This window comes from Oncorhynchus tshawytscha, linkage group LG12, assembly GCF_018296145.1.
Source record: "Oncorhynchus tshawytscha isolate Ot180627B linkage group LG12, Otsh_v2.0, whole genome shotgun sequence".
NCBI classification, from domain to species: domain Eukaryota; kingdom Metazoa; phylum Chordata; class Actinopteri; order Salmoniformes; family Salmonidae; genus Oncorhynchus; species Oncorhynchus tshawytscha.
The window spans coordinates 45969741-45987959 of NC_056440.1; the positions used below are offsets into that span (position 1 = coordinate 45969741).

Here is an 18219-nt window from a genome sequence, read left to right on the forward strand (position 1 = left end):
GTGCATAAAATGTGGTGAGGAGTTGACTCAAAGAGAGAGAAAGACAATAGTTGAACAGTTTTGAACAAATTATTTTCTTCCAAAATTAAGGAGAAGCAAGAGAGAGAGAGAGAGAGAGAGAGAGCTATATTTGGTTGTAATTTCAAAAAAACTTTCACTGAATGCAGCTAGCTAGTTTAGCCTACTCAAACACCTGGCTCCAACAGAGAGGGGTTCTGTTAGCTAGCTGGCTATGACTATCCAACATGGGAACTCTTCCAAGTCAAGGTAAGCTTTTGGTTTTATTAATTTATTGCCAGTGGGGCCCGCCGGTGTAACTGCTAAACTGTTTCTGACTGTACTCTGAAATGCATGATTGTGGCGGGTTTACTAACACGTTAGTTCTAGCTACAGTATGTTGACTATGAGTTGACAACGATGTAGGCTGTGCATAGCGGTTAGCAGTCATGATATGAAGGTTTGGCTTGGAATGTTTTTTTCGCCTGGTTACAGACAGCTGATGTGTCGTTCACTGAAGTCCACAATTGAAGGGAAAAGGTGAGAGGAGGAGAGTGCATAGATAGTTAGAGAAGGAATTATATACAAGGAGCAAAGTGATCGTGCTGTTTTATATGGTTGCTTAGGAAAGTGAACTGTGTTTGTGTGTGATCAGGGGTGTATTCATTACGCCGATTCTGTTGAAAAACGTTTCTTAAACTGAAGCAAACGGAACAAAACGGGGATAAACATACCTGAATTTGTCCAATAGAAACTCTCATTTGCAACTCTTGGACTAATGATTACACCCTACATCAGCTCGATGCAAGCAAGAGTGTGCAAGGCAGTATTGAATATGTCACTGTCTGTCACCTAGATTATTCAAAATTGTCTTGACCTGTGCAGCTACATTGGAAACGTTCATTCATAGGCTAGGTTGTAGCGACCTCATGACGGGTACAGGCAAAATGAGAAAACCATGTAATAGCCGAAACCTATCGATGAATGACAGCAATTTTCTATAGCATTTCTACACAGTTTAAAAACTCTGAAATGCGATTAATCTAAATTGACTCCTGCCATTATCACCATGGGGGCTGTAGCTTCGTTAGTCTCAGACAATAGGGGTCTTAACATTCTATAAACATGTCATAAAGCAATTAGATGATTTTAGTACCTTATTTTAAATTGTTGGTGTTGAGCTAGGGTATGATGCCTGCCATACCCTTGAAATAGAAAAGGAGAGCCGCACACTCTAGGGGCTCAGATGCAATAATTTAATAACGAACGTTTTGACAGCCAAGCTGTCTTCATCAGTCTCTTTTCATTTTTCAAGTGTTCTACTCTGCTAACTAGTCATTTGCCTAAACATATGTGCACTTCTTCCACCTCTAGCACTAACACACTTTATTCAAATACTCAACTCATCATTAAGCCTTTGATTTGAATCAGGTGTGTTACCAGGATTGAGAAACACTGTCATATATAGTGCACTACTTTTTACCAGAGCCTCATTGGTGCCATTTCTCTTCTCTCCTTTCTGTTATTTCCAGTGGAGGAGGATGTGGGCAGTGTGTCTATCCCGGTGGTGAGGAGGGTGGGTTCCTACGGCCTGGTCACAGCAGAGTACATATCCAGGGGCCTGACGGCCAGCCCAGGCCTGGACTTCGGCCTGGCCAATGGCTCGCTCACCTTCCTCCACGGCCACAACACCAGTCACATCAACGTGACCATCATAGATGACCAGGACAGGTGAGTCAGTCTGTCTGTCTGTCTGATCACGCAGGCCTGCTACACTGCAGTACCAGTCAAAAGTTTGGACATATCTACTCATTCAAATCAAATGTTATTTGTCACATGCGCCGAAAACAAACAGGTAGACCTTACAGTGAAATGCTTACTTACAAGCCCCTAACCAACAATGCAGTTTTAAGAAAAATAAGTCTACGTTTTAATAAAATAATAATAACAAATAATTAAAGAGCAGTAGTAAAATAACTGTAGCGAGGCTATATACAGTTGAAGTTTACATACACTTAGGTTGGAGTCATTAAAACTCATTTTTCAACCACTCCACAAATTTCTTGATAACAAACTATAGTTTTGGCAAGTCGGTTAGGACATCTACTTTGTGCATGACACAAGTAATTTTTCCAACAATTGTTTACAGACAGATTATTTCACTTATTTCATTGTATCACAATTCCAGTGGGTCAGACGTTTAATACACAAAGTTGACTGTGCCTCTAAACAGCTTGGAAAATTCCAGAAAATGATGTCATGGCATCAGAAGCTTCTGATAGGCTAATTGACATCATTTGAGTCAATTGGAGGTGTACCTGTGGATGTATTTCAAGGCCTACCTTCAAACTCAGTGCCTCTTTGCTTGACATCATGGGAAAATCAGAAGAAATCAGCCAAGACCTCAGAAAATAAATTGTAGACCTCCACAAGTCTGGTTCATCCTCGGGAGCAATTTCCTAATGTCTGAAGGTACCACGTTCATCTGTACAAACAATAGTAAGCAAGCACCATGAGACCACGCAGCCATCATACCGCTCAGGAAGGAAACCTGTTTTGTTTCCTTGAGATTAACGTACTTTGGTGCGAAAATCAATCCCAGAACAACAGCAAAGGACCTTGTGAAGATGCTGGAGGAAACAGGTACAAAAGTATCTATAGCCACAGTAAAACGAGTCCTATATCGACATAACCTGAAATGCTGCTCAGCAAGGAAGAAGCCACTGCTCCAAAACCGCCATAAAAATGCCAGACTACGGTTTGCAACTGCACATGGGGACAAAGATCGACTTCACCTGTCTATAAGATACCAGTACAGAGTCAATGTGCGTGGGCACAGGTTAGTCGAGGTAATTGAGATGTGTTGTTACCTACCCCTACCACCTAGCATTCTCACATAGGTGTTCCTTTTGTCCAGGTGGGAAAGGGCAGTGTGGACTGCAATAGAGATTGCATAATCTGTGGATCTGTTGGGGTGGTATGCAAATTGGAGTGTTTTTCTTTATTTCTACTGTTTTCTACATTGTCGAATAATCATTAAGATAGCAAAACTATGAAATAACACATATGTAATCATGTAGTAACCAAAAAAGTGTTAAACAAATTAAAATATATTTAATATTTGAGATTCTTCAAAGTAGCCACCCTTTGTCTTTACACACTCTTGGCATTCTCACAACCAGTTTCATGAGACTTGTTGGATCCAAGACCTTAGTACAAAAAGTTTAATCACGTCAATGTTTCCATCGAATTGGAGACAGATTTTTGTGCAAATATTCTAAAATCTGCTTTATGATAATAAGTACATTTTGCCAACAGTGAAGTGTTTCCACCAAACAGATTTGTTGAGGATAAAAATCAGTGCGTGATGACGTAGTGCTCACAAAATGTCCTTTTTCGTTTTTATTATGGATAAGAGCGAGAGAATGTTTATTTGTCAAATGGTAGTCAAGCATCGATCATCATGTCACCAGAAAAAGACCAACGATATTTATTGGAAAGGAGCATCAAGATCAACGTGCACTTTCACCACCCTGTAAAGTTCACCATAACTTATTTCATCTGTAGCCTAATAAACCTCATGCTTTCCCTAGTTGAAGTGGGAGGAGAACGCAACATGTCATCGCATGACTCCAAGTGTACTTCGATATGATGGTTATTATATAAATACTTGCGCATAAAGACGTTTCCACCGCCATTTCTCGCAGAATACATTTTACCGACACAAAAAGATCCCACCATGTCAAGCGAACAAATCATTTGTTTGCATTCATACAATTGTACAGAAACTTCCTGTTTCCATCACAGCTGTCGTGATGATTTTTTTTATACGGTAGGACTTTACTAGCATAAATAGTGTGGATGGAAACTTGCTTATTGAGGCATTTTTTACAGTGTCACCTTTTTGATCTGAATGCCCTGTCTTTAGTCAGCTGTTCTACAACACAAAATTCCAAAACTCTCTAGTTTTGACTCATCTCATCTCTCCTTTTGTGTCTGATGTTGTATCTGAACCGGCCTTAAGAGTTTCTATAAAGAAATGTATGTGAACATAGAGAGACCAGTAATGAGCATGTTGGAACTCTTCTTCCAGGGAGTATGCCGAGACGTTTGAGATCCAGCTGTCCAGCGCCACGGGCGGAGCCATACTGGGGACTCATTTGGTCGCCAGTGTTACCATCGCCAAGAGCGACTCACCCAACGGCGTGGTCCGTTTCCTGAACGAGAGCGTGATCACCCTGGTGAACCCCGACAGCACCCTGAGACTCAGCCTGATCTTGGAGAGGGTGGGCTGGCTAGTGGGCAACACTACGGTAAGCCTACTGGGACCATCCACCTCTTCTGTCTGCTTTCTCTCTCCTCTTGTTTCCACAGGAGGCTCATAATAATGGCTAGAATGGTGTGAATGGAATGGTATTGAATATAAGGAAGCCATGTGTTCAATGTGTCAATTTCATTACATTACAGCCAGTATTCCAGCCATTATTATGAGCCTGTCTGCCCCAATTAAGGTGCTAACAGCCGCCTGTACTTGCTAGGCCTATAGACATCTTAGCAACTTTCGGACACAGACAAAAAAATGTGCTCCCAGTTTCCCGGACACAGACTAAAAATGATGCTCAATGGAGAATCTCCAGTGAAAGTTATTTTTGGTTCAGGACGAGCCTGAATCTGTGTTCGGGAAACTAGTGTATAACCGCCGTGTTTTGGTCTCTCTGACCTCGTAGTACAAGAGCATGTTCACCATCATCGTTTCTCTGCCAGATAGATGTCCAACACTCATTCTATGTTGCTTAACATAATGACACTGTAATGTTATTAGCCTACAGTGCCTTCGGAAAGTTTTCACACCACTTGATTTGTGAAAAGAAAGCCTGTACAGAATGCAAATATATTTTTTAAATGCAACCTGTTTGCAACCAGGCACTACAGGCTTTCTTTTCACTCACACTAATAATTGTATGTGTGGGGTACAGAGATGAGGTAGTCATAAAAACAAATCCTGTTAAACACTATTATTGCACACAGGGTGCAACTCAATACTGCAATAAATGTGGCAAAGCAATTCACTTTTTGTCCTATAAGTGTTATGTTTGGGGCAAATCCAATACAACACATTACTGAGTACCACTATGCATATTTTCAAGCATAGTGGTGGCTGCACCATGTTATGGGTATGCTTGTAATCGTTGAGGGGTGTGGAGTTTTTCAGGATAAAAAATAAACGGAATGGAGCTAAGCACAGGCAAAAACCTAGAAGAAAACCTGTTCCAGTCTGCTTTCCACCAGACACTGGGAGATTAATTCTCCTTTCAGCAGGGCAATAATCTTCACTGGAGTTGCTTACCAGGAAGACAGTGAATGTTCCTGAGTGGCCGAGTTACAGTTTTAACTTAAATCTATTTAAAAATGTATGGCAAGACCTGAAAATGGTAGTCTAGCAATGATCAACAACCAATTAGACAGAACTTGAAGCATTTTGAAAAGAATAATGGGCAAATGTTGCACAATCCAGGATTGGAAAGCTCTTGAGACTTACGCAGAAAGACTCACAACTGTAATCACTGCCAAAGGTACCTTCTACAAAGTATGGACTCAAGGGTGTGAAAACTTACAGTACCAGTCAAAAGTTTAGACATACCTACTCATTCAAGGGTTTTCTTTATTTGTACTATTTTCTATATTGTAGAATAATAGTAAAGACAACTATGAAATAACACATATGGAATCATGTAGTAGCCAAAAATGTGTTAAACAAATCCAAATATATAGTAGTCACCCTTTGCCTTGATGACAGCTTTGCACACTCTTGGCATTCTCTCAACCAGCTTCACCTGGGATGTTTTTCCAACAGCCTTGAATGAGTTCCCACATAGACTGAGCATGTTTTGTCTGCTTTTCCTTCACTCTGCAGTCCAACTCATCCCAAACCCATCTCAATTGGGTTGAGGTTGGGTGATTGTGGAGGCCAGGTCATCGGATGCAGCACTCCATCAATCTGCTTCTTGGTCAAATAGCCCTTACACAGTCTGGAGGTGTGTTGGGTCATTGTCCTCATGAAAAACAAATGATAGTCCCACTAAGTGCAAACCAGATGGGATGGCATATTGACGCAGAATGCTATGGTAGCCATGCTGGTTAAGTGTGCCTTGAATTCTAAATAAATCACAGACAGTGTCACCAGCAAAGCACCATCACACCTCCTCCATGCTTCATGGTGGGAACCACACATGCAGAGATCATCCGTTCACCTACACTGGGTCTCACAAAGACACAGCGGTTAGAACCAAAAATCTAATTTAATTTCCACCGGTCTAATGTTTGTGTTTCTTGCCCCAAGCAAGTCTCTTTTTCAAATTGGTGTCCTTTAGTCGTGGTTTCTTTGCAGCAATTCGACCATGAAGGCCTGATTCACGCAGTCTCCTCTGAACAGTTGATGTTGAAATGTGTCTGTTACTTGAACTCTGTGAAGCATTTATTTGGGCTGCAATTTCTGTGGCTGGTAAAGCTAATGAACTCATCCTCTGCAGCAGAGGTAACTCTGGGTCTTCCTTTCCTGTGGCGGTCCTCAGTCAAGGCAGTTTCATCATAGCGCTTGATGGTTTTTGCGACTGAAGAAGAAACTTTCAAAGTTTGTGACATTTTCCAGATTGACTGACCTTCATGTCTTAAAGTAATGATGGTCTGTCATTTCTCTTTGCTTATTTGAGCTGGTCTTGCCATAATATGGACTTAGCCCTATTTGGTAAAAGACCATCTTTTGTATACCACCCCTACCTTGTCACAACACAACTGATCGGCTCAAACGCATTTAGAAGGAAAGAAATTCCACAAATGAACTTTTAACAAGGCACACCTGTTAATTGAAATGCATTCCAGGTGACTACCTCATGAAGCTGGTTAAGAGAATGCCAAAAGTATGCAAATCTGTCATCATTGCAAAGGGTGGCTACTTTTGAAGCATCTCAAATGTAAAATATTTTTGTTACTACATGATTCCATATGTGTCATTTCATAGTTTTGTTATCTTCACATAAACACGCTGGAATGAGTAGGTGTGTCCAAACGTTTAACTGGTACTGTATGTTAATTAGTTCTTTCTATATTTCATGTTCAATAAATGTGCAATCATTTCTAAAAACATGTTTTCACTTTGACATTTTGGGCTATTGTGTGTAAATGGATGAGAAAAAAATCAATTTCATCCATTTTGAAATCAGACTGTAACACAAAATGTGGAATAAGTCAATATCATGGATAATGTGTTTTTGACAAGGAATCGATTTGTTGATAAAATATTTGGTAAGTAATGTTAATGTATTCGTCTTCATCTAAATGTCTTCATAAGCATGAATGTGATGCATACCAGCCCATCTGAATAATGAATGTCATTTCCTCAGATAACATGGAGCATGCTGGGTCCCAACACCAAAGAGGTCTTACCACCCGTAAACACAGACATTGGTGAACCTGTGAACGGATCGTTTCATTTCAGAGATGGGGAGGGGGGATTACGCATCATCGATCTGAGTATTCTCCCCCATGGGGAGGTGGAGGTGGCGGAGACCTTTGTAGTCATGCTTGAGCTCCTCTCAGGAGACCTGGACATTGACCCCCAAGCGGGCTCTGTCACGCTCAAGGTATGTCACCCTCCCAACGAGTGACATCTCAATTTTAATATGCACTCCAGTTGTATTTAAACCATTGTTGCATCCTATTGATATTTAAGAGTCTCTTAGTCATGGTGATGGTGTGTGTGTTTGTGTGTGTGTGTGTGTCTCAGATTGAGAAGTTTGGTGACCCTAATGGCATAGTGCAGTTCACGGAGGAGGACCTTAGAGAGCGTGTGTACAGTGAGCCCACAGACAGAGAGGGGCCACTCAACATCTCCTTCCTCATCACACGCAGAGAGGGCGTCATGGGCAACATCACGGTAAGACCACCTCGGGGGATGACATCGTACAGTTACAGACAGCAATAGGCTTTATAGGCAATGCTCAGGCTTTAAGTGTGTCCCTTTGTTTCAGATGTACTCAGAGAATTTATTGATAATGCATGAAGTTTATAATAGACTCACACTGTCATTACGCTGTAGGTCCTATAACGTACAGCCAATTCACATGTACGTTATAGATGTGTGTGTGTGTGTCTTTCAGGTGCACTGGCAGATCCTGAGTGACTCTGACACATCGGGGGATTTCTCGGGCCTCAGCGGCTCTGTAGTCATCCTGGAGGGTCAGAGGGGGGCAGAGGTGGTCCTCTCCCTGCTACCCGACGCCGTGCCCGAGCTGGAGGAGCTCTACACGCTCAGGTTGAGCACCGTAGAGGGCGGCGCCACCCTGGACATCAACCGCAGTAGCACCCGACTCAGAGTTCGGGCCAACGACGAGCCGCACGGCTTGTTTGGGCTGGAGGTGGAGCAGCAGGCAGTGGTGGTGGCAGGGATGGGGGCTGGGCTGGGGAGACTCCTGACCCTGAAGGTGACACGGCAGGCTGGAGCCTTCGGCAACGCCAGTGTGGGCTACCGGATCAGTACTGGGCCTGGGCTGGATGGACAGGAGCTGCTGGGAGAGGCGGCTGTGGGGAGAGCCCTGGTCAAGGATGGGGAGGACTCAGCCTCTGTTCACGTGCCAATTAATAGTCAGGTAAGGGACCATTGGGGCCAGAGATAGTATACTCAAGACCAGGGTCCCCAATGTATTTCTATGATTTATAACCGTCAATGGGGGACCATGCATTCGTCCCGCAACTGAATTTGTATAGTTCCTGGCAATGCATGTAGATAACTTTGAATCTATATAGTTTTCCTGTTTTTGCATAATTTGTAATGATGAACATCACAAATGACCTAATAAGATCAAACCTATCTCCAGTAGATCAAACTACCCTTTTGGCTACAATGCCCTGTCGCTGACCCTGCCTCTGTAGTCATGCTTACCAGACTGAATCTCTGTCTCTCTGTCTCTCGCTCTCTCTCTGTCTTGTAGGTCTTTCTCTCAGTGGGTGTGAACTTCACTGTGGAGCTAACAGACGTGAGCCTTCTGGGACCTCTCCCCAGCTCCCCACCCCGCCTCCTACTGGAGGCCAAGGTCGCCATAGTGACCGTCCCAGAGGAAGCAGCCAGCACTGAGGTATGAGTCAATAACTTTATTGAGTAGGGTGAAGTTGTACCTAGACGCTGATCTTGGGACAGTTTTGCATTTGACCCACTAATGTAGGATAGGATTTGGGGATCTCAGCTCAGGGGAAACTTCTCCCCGGAGCTATAACTTTATTTATTGTCCCAATGGGGAAGCAAAGGTGTACAGTATGTACTGTATGTGTTGGGCCTTAGTTCGACCCATGTTTATACCTCCTGTCTCACATTACGTTGACCAAGCAAGTCTCTTTTTCAAATTGGTGTCCTTTAGTCGTGGTTTCTTTGCAGCAATTCGACCATGAAGGCCTGATTCACGCAGTCTCCTCTGAACAGTTGATGTTGAAATGTGTCTGTTACTTGAACTCTGTGAAGCATTTATTTGGGCTGCAATTTCTGTGGCTGGTAAAGCTAATGAACTCATCCTCTGCAGCAGAGGTAACTCTGGGTCTTCCTTTCCTGTGGCGGTCCTCAGTCAAGGCAGTTTCATCATAGCGCTTGATGGTTTTTGTGACTGAAGAAGAAACTTTCAAAGTTTGTGACATTTTCCAGATTGACTGACCTTCATGTCTTAAAGTAATGATGGTCTGTCATTTCTCTTTGCTTATTTGAGCTGTTCTTGCCATAATATGGACTTAGCCCTATTTGGTAAAAGACCATCTTTTGTATACCACCCCTACCTTGTCACAACACAACTGATCGGCTCAAACGCATTTAGAAGGAAAGAAATCACATTACGTTGACCCAAGATGAGGAGGATGCTCTGTATCTAACTGAATTACTGGTCTGGGGTTGGTAGCCCCTCCCTCTGAACACCCAACCTCTTCCTGTCAGGACTTATGGCAGACTCATGTAGCATACATCTCTTCTCAGTCAGTTGACCAGCTTGGTGGTGACCGCGACGTAGGCTTAGTCTATTGACCTAGCTAGCTACCACTACTATCTCTTCTACTACCCGACAGTACTATCCGAGCATTACAGCGGTACACAGGGCTGTGGACAATCCCAACGCCTACTTTGTTTCAAGGTTTCATCACGTCATTGTAGAGAGTTACAGTGGAAACGGTCTCGACCATTCGTCTAGTTTTTTTTCAGTCTGAATGCCACATTTTTAGTCAGCTGTTCTGTAGCACATACTTCTAAAAACGGTCTAGTTTTGCTTTGTCTCATCTCAATATGTTGTCTATTAGATCTGTCCCGGGCTTTAATGTAACACTTATGAAATCATCCCCTATTCCTTCTCCTCTGTGTGTGTGTGTGTGTGTGTGTGTGTGTGTAGGTGGGCTTTGCCTCGTTGGCACTGCAGGTCTCCAGTGTGGAGATGGGTGCGTGTGAGGCGCTGGTGTCCCGGACGGGGCTGTTTGGGGGGGTGAGGGTGGATTGGCGCGCAGGGTACCCCCCTGGACAGGCTCCAGTTGGGTTCAAGCCTGGAGTTATCACCCCCAGCTCAGGTAAAGGCCCTCAGATGGGAAACTCACCGCTGTGAGCTTGAGAAGAGGTTTGGTGACATGTCTATCTGAGATGTGGAAGTCTCTCCCTGTCTGTTCATTTCCTCTCTCTCTAAACACAGGAGGGACATTTGAATAGGCTGATAAGTGTAAACCCACCAGACACATTCCACCTCTTCCAGTCTCATTTACATCTCTTTTTTTGCCCCAAACACCACCACCAATAAACACCCTACAAAATGACCAAACTGTTGATGTAGGGTGTTGTCTGAGTGTGTTTGTCGTATTCCTCAGGCTCGGTGACCCTGGCCCATGGAGAGAGGAGCAAGGCTGTGTCCCTCCAGGCGATCCCTGATGTGTCTGAGCCAGCGGCCTACGCGCTCCACCTCACTGCAGCCGGCTCCAGCTCACCTGCTCCTGGAGTAGCCAGACTCAGGTACAGTAGCTAGACTCACCTGCCAGGCTTATAACACTCCTATATACTGTAGACACAACGGTTGGAACGGGACAGCCTTCTGGCTGAAGATTGCATGCTGTATGTAATAGTGCTGTTAGAATGATATAACAGCTATGGTGTGATGTTAATCTCTGTTTCCCTCTCCAGGTCAGGGTTCACGGTGGCAGAGGTCGAGCCACTAGGGCTGTACCAGTTCGCCCCGGACTCCCGCCAGCTGGTCATCGAGGAGGACGTGCAGACCATCACTCTCTATGTCCAGCGGCTCTACGGTTTCCGTAGCAACCATACCCGCCTATCCTATGAGACGGCGTCGGGCAGCGCCCTGGCGGGACAGGACTTCACTGCCGTGCAGGACGGAGAGCTGTTCTTCGACTCGCCTCGCCAGACCTCCGCCTCGATCCGTCTGTCTGTACTGGACGATGTGCTCTCGGAGCCCGATGAGATCTTTTATGTCAACCTGACAGACGTTCAGGTACTGAGCCGTGGTGGTGACCCCCACTCAGGCGACTCCAGGCCCCGTCTCACCCCCCAGCACAGCGTGGCCACTGTCACCATCCTGGCCAGTGATGTCAGCGGGGGGGTGCTGAGCATCGGGCCGGGCCTGGTTCAGACAGCAGAGGACAGGGAGGAGGGGAGCCAGCAGGAGAGGAAAGTGCTCCTCAAGGTGCACAGGTCTGAGAGCCTGACTGGGCCAGTGAGGGTCAGGGTCCAGGCTTATGGGGGCGGGAGTGTCGGAGGTGCCCCTCTCCCCATTGCTCTGGAACCCAACAGGACCCTGGCACTGGAGGGGCAGGACTTCAGGCTGGAGTCCGCCCTGGTGTCACTGCAGGAGGGGCAAAGCGAGGCCGAGGTCAGCCTACTCATCCTAGATGACTCGGAGCCCGAGGGACAGGAAGTGTTCTTCATCTACCTCAGCGAGCCAGAGGGAGGGGCACAGATCGCAGATGGACCCGACAAGCAGGGCTTCAGCTCCTTTGCCAAAATTATAATCCTAGGTAAAACACTGAAACGCCCATATCGGCCTCAGGCTCCCCTGTCACATGCTCCTTTAGTCTATCCATTGGTCAGTCAATTCAAGCTAATGTCATGCTCTAGTTTGTCTAATACAATTGAATCTCTATAGGTCATTGTTTTCCAATACAATTCCTAAATTAGGTCCCAGGGCACAGACATCTGACATCATTCCAGTGATGTGAAATCTGTTCCACTGTTCATTAGAATATAATTGATGATATAATCAAAGGGACGGTCACAAGAGAATTGGAAGCTTGAATTAGTCACTTAACTCTGTCTCTCTCTCCTTCCATCCCCTCCCTCTCTCCCTCTCTCTCAGGGAGTGATTTCCATAATGGGATAGTGGGTTTCAGTGTGAGTTCTCTGCTGGGTCAGGTTCTGGATGAGGACTCAGAAGTGAACAGAACGGCCCTACTCTACCTACAGAGACAACAGAACCGGTGTGTTTCGCAGTGTTTTATCCTCGGCAACATTCCTCTGCCCATATGACTGTCAGCAAACCAAAGAGTAGCAGCAGTAACAGTGGTGGTAAAATTGTCATCAAAAGTAGTGTGATACAAGCAAGCTACAATGATCACCTCCAGCCACTGTGGGGCACTGTGTGTTTGATGTGAGACCCATCTGCCTCCGGAAAAATATGTATATTTTTTTATGTTTTTTTTTCTTTTTTCTTGTTTTTCTGCCTCCCTCGTGCAGGGCCTTTGAGGACGTTGAGGTGATGTGGCGGGCCACATTCAACAGGGCGGAACTGTCCCTGGTCAACAATGGTGTCAACCTGACCCGGGAGCTGCTGCAGACCTCAGGCACCGTGCTGTGCAGGAGAGGACAGGTCCTCTGTGTCCTCAGCATGGAGGTCCGACAAGACCAGGTGATTCCCAGGTCATACTAGAGGTTAGAGGTCAAGGGGGACCAGAACAGATGTGTCTCACAGTACTCTGAAACTCTCAGCAACTCCTCTCCATTTGGACCACTGACCACTGAAGGAGCATGCAGGATGTCCATATAAAGTAGCATATAAAGGATATTTTAGGGCAGACCTCCACACGCCTCTTCCTATCGAGCGCAGTCTGTCTGCTGTGCTTCCTAATCCCCTACCCCTTCCTCCCCTCCCCCTACAATGCTGGTATATGACACAGCCCTCAGACCTGGGAATGAGAGGAATTAGTCCCAGACTCACTACTGGAGGCTGCAGGACCCGTCCACCAGTATGTGGCATAGGGTTCAATTCTATAACAATTTTTTAATAAACATTGCTGGTACTGTACTGTAGTATTATGGCTGGGGCACATCATCCCATGTTAATGTTCCCTCTTTCTATTTCTCATCCTTTTCCCCTTTTATGTATTTCAATCTTCAACCAGATAGCCTTTCCTCAACCTCATATGAATGTGTGTTGCCATAGGAACCTGAGTACCAGGCCTGGTTCCTGGTTGAGATCTACCAGGTGGGTGTTGGCGCTGCTATCAACGAGAGTGCCCGCTTTGCCAATGTCACCATGCTGGAGAGCGATGACCCCCGGGGACTGGTCTACTTTGCGGTGGGTTCCAGACTGCCCGTAGCACACCTCAAGACCACCCGCCTCAGTCTGCAGGTGTACAGAGAGGCCAGCACAGCCTCCACCATCACCGTACACTACCGCATGCTGGTGAGAAATATACACACATGCACAGTACATACTACACACTCACACACAACTCACACACATGCACAGGAGACATTTTCACAGTGCACACACAAACAAGCACACTCACACACCAGACACACACACATGGAATACTCACACACATGTTTTTTTGTAATAATATTTTTCACATTTCCACACGTTCACATAAAATAATACTTTTTATATTACCATACATTCCCACACTACCACACACTACCACACTACCACACTACCACACATCACACTGTCTCCCTCTGTAACCGCTCACATCCTTCAGGTCGAAAATGTCCCATCTTATTCAAGTTGTTGTGTTGTCTAACTCACCAAATCAGATTTCCATTCCTCACCCTGACCTAATTAAGCTGACCTAATTTTGTGACCTTCAAGGTCTAACGGTGTGTGTGTGTGTGTGTCTTCCCTCTCCTCCCATCCTGCCTCTCTCCCAGGGGTGGGGATGAGCTCTGTGTGTTTGATCCACTGCCTAGCTGGGGACCGACATTCACTTGTAATCCCAGCCTTTGATATTGCGGATCAAAAGGGAGATTGTCGAGTGCACTTACTAGCACTCCACCTCCATGTTACATATGACAAGGTTATCTCCTTTCATCTTTCAGACCGAAATGATGTTCTGGAAACATCAGTTGGATACATATTTATGTCACAGAGTCCAAATTCATCTGTTCATCAATCCATCCCTTTTTCCTTCTATTTCGCTACAGGTCTTCAACCTCCTCTTCTCCTCATATATTTGTACATGCCTAAAGCTCTGTTGCAACACCTACTGTATCTCCCCATCCATCCATCCGTCTCTCTCTCTCTCTCTCTCTCTCTCTCTCTCTATTTTCCACCTTTCCCACCTCCCTCAATCTTTCCATCCTACTATGACCTCACACTTCTCGTTGTCGTCCTATAGGAACTCCCTCGGGCTGAGGCAGTAGGCCCTACCCTGGTCTGGCCCGCCGTGGCCGGGATGGACTTCCTAAAAGAAGAGGGCCAGCTGACCTTTGACCTGGGCCAGAGGAGCACTGGGCTGGACATCACCCTCACCCCAGACCAGGCCTCATCCAACCCCCCGCCCAAGCGCTTCCGCGTGGAGCTGTATGGAGCCAGCGGAGGGGCCAGGGTGCACCCTGAGTATGGGCTGGCCAACGTGACCCTGGTATCGGACACAGAGGCCCAGCTGGTTTGGGCCCTGTTGGACCAGCTCCAGCAGCCTCTGGACAGCGCCATACTGGATAGGGTGCTCCAGGCCCTGCTCAACAAGGCCACAGCCCAGCTCACACCAGAACAACTGACCGCCGTGCTGGTCGCAATGGGGAAGGTGAGAGAGGAGGGAGAGGGGAAAACAAAGGCTAGACAGAGAACAGAGGGAGACTTTTTTTCAAACTTGCTTTGTTCATTATTAAAAGTGATCTGTTTGTGCGGGTTTTTGTTTTTGTGTGTGCTTAGTGTGTGTCGCATCTGAGTTTGTCTGCTTTTGCCAAAGGGCAGCCTTTTCCCATACAAACTAGTGACAGATCTGCAGAAGAATTTCCTTTTGAAAAGGTCTCTGTTGTCACTGACTGTCTGACTCTAGCAGCACCTCGCTGTTACACTGTCACTTCATCTGAACCAATCAGCCTCTAGCCAAGTCAAGCCTGCTCTGTAGTGTGTGAGAGCAGAGCGGGGGGCTGAGGGCACAGGGAATAACTGTCACCGCCGTACTAGAAATAAAGCAACACAATCTTAGAAAAAAAGGTTCCAAAAGGGTTCCACTTGTCACTCATAACCCACAGGTAGTGTGTGTGTGTGTGTGTGTGTGTGTGTGTGTGTGTGTGTGTGTGTGTGTGTGTGTGTGTGTGTGTGATTTAATAGGGGGCTCTTAGGTTACTGGCTATATGTATCTTAGTCATAAACACCTCCACTCTCTCTCTCTCTCTCTGCTCGCCAAGGTGCTGAAGGAGGCAGAGCGGACCCCTCTTGCTGACAGCAGCCGTGGTTTGACCTATGACCTCCTGTGTGCCATGGCAAACCCCAGCCGTGTCGACACGCAGGGCCTGAGTCAGCTGGCAGAGGTGGCTGAGCGCTTCGCCTTCTCCCTCCTCACACAGTCCCAGTGTGGAGCACAGGGTCAAAGGTCAGTCCTGCCCATGGGGGGGATTGTGATTAACTCAAGCAGAGCAGTGCAGTCTATTATTTCTGCTAATGCGGACACTATTGTCTAAGGTCGACTATGGTCTCATATAGTAGATCTCTTATTTCCCACTGTTACAAAGACTATATGAGTAGAATAAGAGTGTGATTTGTTGGTATTTTCAAAGGGGGAGGACCATACTGGACACTTGCGCCTATATATCCATCTCTGCCTACCACTGGTACCCTACCCAGATCAACGGGCACATGTTCACAGGCAAGAACTCAGACTCATTCCAGTTGCCAGAGTTCCTCCTGGAGGTGCCAGCCCTGCCCGCGGGCACCCTCTCCCCCTCAGCCTGCCGCTGGGTGCAGCTCACAGAGTACAGCACGGAGCACTGGTTCCTCACCAATGACAAAACCACCGCCCTCAACGGCAAGGCAAGCAGACCCGCACACACTCAATGCCAAATCATGGCAGCTTTTAGCACTTCCAGACTGATTGGTAACTATACTGGAGATGGGATGCCCCCCTTACAATTTTTCCCCAAAGTCATTGTTGTAAAAGAGTGAGTTTTGTTTTATACACCAGACACTCTTATCCGGAGTGACTTACAGGAGCAATTAGGGTTAAGAGCATTGCTAAATGGCACATCGACAGATTGTTCAACTGGTGGGCTGTAGGAGTCGAACCAGTGACCTTTCGGCTACTGGAATATGGGCTTAACCAATAGGCTTAATCTGGTCAAATGAAGGTAAGTAAATGATTATCAAGTTATAGGAGAGTACTATTACAGGTCAGGATGTTTTTGTCCGAATGTAACTTTTGTGTTGGTCAGAAACAGCAGGGGGCGATGTTGTCCACTGAGGCTCTGTCCTTGTTTTCTGCCAGTTGGTCTTTAGAGCTAAAACCAAATAGAAGTTGCCCATAATAACTGTAGACACATATCTAGGGTCAGCTTACCTTCCCCCAATCCTTAGTATTGGTCAATATTGGGGGAAATCCCATATCGGACCTTAAATCAGCATTTGGGGGGCAACTTCATCCTGCTCTGTACTGTAATAGTGTTTCTCTTGTTGTGTAGGTTTTCTCTGCCAGCCTGCAGGGCCGTGGGTCACGGCCCCTGAACAAGAGTGACGAAGTGGTGTACCGTATTCACACCCCTGGGCCAAGGGTCAAACCTGGCCAGTCCCTGTGTCTTCTGTGGAACCAGGCTGCTGAGAGGTACTGTACTCTGTACCCACCTGATGCCCTCAACCCCCCTCTCCCACACACAGTCACTTTCCTTCACACAGTACTATGTAGCTCTGTAGTGTGTTAATATCTGATATACTGTATATGCATATTATATATACACCTCACATGTGACCCGTACTAAGACTATGCTGTTAGGCTATTAACATTTGTATCTGACTCCATTTAACATTATAGTAAAACCATGTGCAATCAAGTGTTATGCTTTTGGCTGACTAAGATCAAGAAATGGTCATGAGAAGCGAATGCAGAATGCAGAAGTATTATTTAATAACTTGGTCAAATGAATGGATTCAAATACAAGGAAATACTGGCATTAACATAGCAATCACAATCTAGGCATACAGACAAACCATGAACTAATCGGGGCGGCAGGGTAGCCTAGTGGTTAGAGCGTTGGACTAGTAACCGAAAGGTTGCAAGATCAAATCCCTGAGCTGAATGTAAAAATCTGTCGTTCTGCCCCTGAACAAGGCCACCGTTCCTAGGGCCGTTACTGACTTGCCTAGTAAAATAAAGGTAAAAAAAAAAAGGATAAGAAACAGAAGGAATTTCCTTCTATTTATAACATTTGAAGGTGTCTTTAAAAAAATATATACATATATACACCCTTGAATCAAATTATACCAAGGTATAGTAACCTGATCACCCAGGCCCAATCTCCACAGGATGTCACAGCATCTAGACCAATGCAAATAAGACATACAGTGTCGTCAGAGTTCTCCTCAGGGGACACGTTTCAGATACATACCAAACATGGATGCAATGGTGTCACTAACACACATTTCAATAGTCAGCCCTATGGATACTATAGAGAGAGAGTTGGCCCCTCAAAGGGGGGGGGGGGATACTGGCTCCAAAATCATTGTGTCTTCCTTATGTTCCTGGGCCATTTGCCGGGAAGACCCAGAGGTGACAGGACCCAGAGGTGACAGGACCCAGAGGTGACAGGACAGAGAGCACATAGTTAGGGCTAAGCCTACAGCTCTACCACAACAAACAGAGCCTTCATATTATTTTTTGAATTTTTTATGAATCCCCCAAAACGGATATTTCTCTTAGTCTCTGTCGCTATCCTAAACTTGAGCCCATATAATAAAGTGGTGTGTGACTGAAATTACTATTTTGGACACAACC

At 45.7% G+C, this 18219-nt stretch overlaps 1 protein-coding gene across 1 annotated transcript in view; it reads left to right on the top strand.

Annotated features, from left to right (window-relative positions):
• adgrv1 (adhesion G protein-coupled receptor V1) overlaps nucleotides 1-18219 on the top strand; it is a 196204-nt gene that overhangs the window by 86382 nt on the left and 91603 nt on the right. The window contains exons 66-81 of the mRNA XM_042330702.1: nucleotides 1530-1728; nucleotides 4091-4310; nucleotides 7398-7637; nucleotides 7781-7930; nucleotides 8154-8642; nucleotides 8985-9128; nucleotides 10413-10584; nucleotides 10876-11017; nucleotides 11186-12033; nucleotides 12372-12492; nucleotides 12749-12920; nucleotides 13455-13697; nucleotides 14629-15036; nucleotides 15647-15831; nucleotides 16016-16268; nucleotides 16913-17052. Coding sequence (XP_042186636.1) covers nucleotides 1530-1728; nucleotides 4091-4310; nucleotides 7398-7637; nucleotides 7781-7930; nucleotides 8154-8642; nucleotides 8985-9128; nucleotides 10413-10584; nucleotides 10876-11017; nucleotides 11186-12033; nucleotides 12372-12492; nucleotides 12749-12920; nucleotides 13455-13697; nucleotides 14629-15036; nucleotides 15647-15831; nucleotides 16016-16268; nucleotides 16913-17052 — 4126 coding nt within the window. The remainder of the gene's footprint in view (nucleotides 1-1529; nucleotides 1729-4090; nucleotides 4311-7397; nucleotides 7638-7780; nucleotides 7931-8153; nucleotides 8643-8984; nucleotides 9129-10412; nucleotides 10585-10875; nucleotides 11018-11185; nucleotides 12034-12371; nucleotides 12493-12748; nucleotides 12921-13454; nucleotides 13698-14628; nucleotides 15037-15646; nucleotides 15832-16015; nucleotides 16269-16912; nucleotides 17053-18219) is intronic.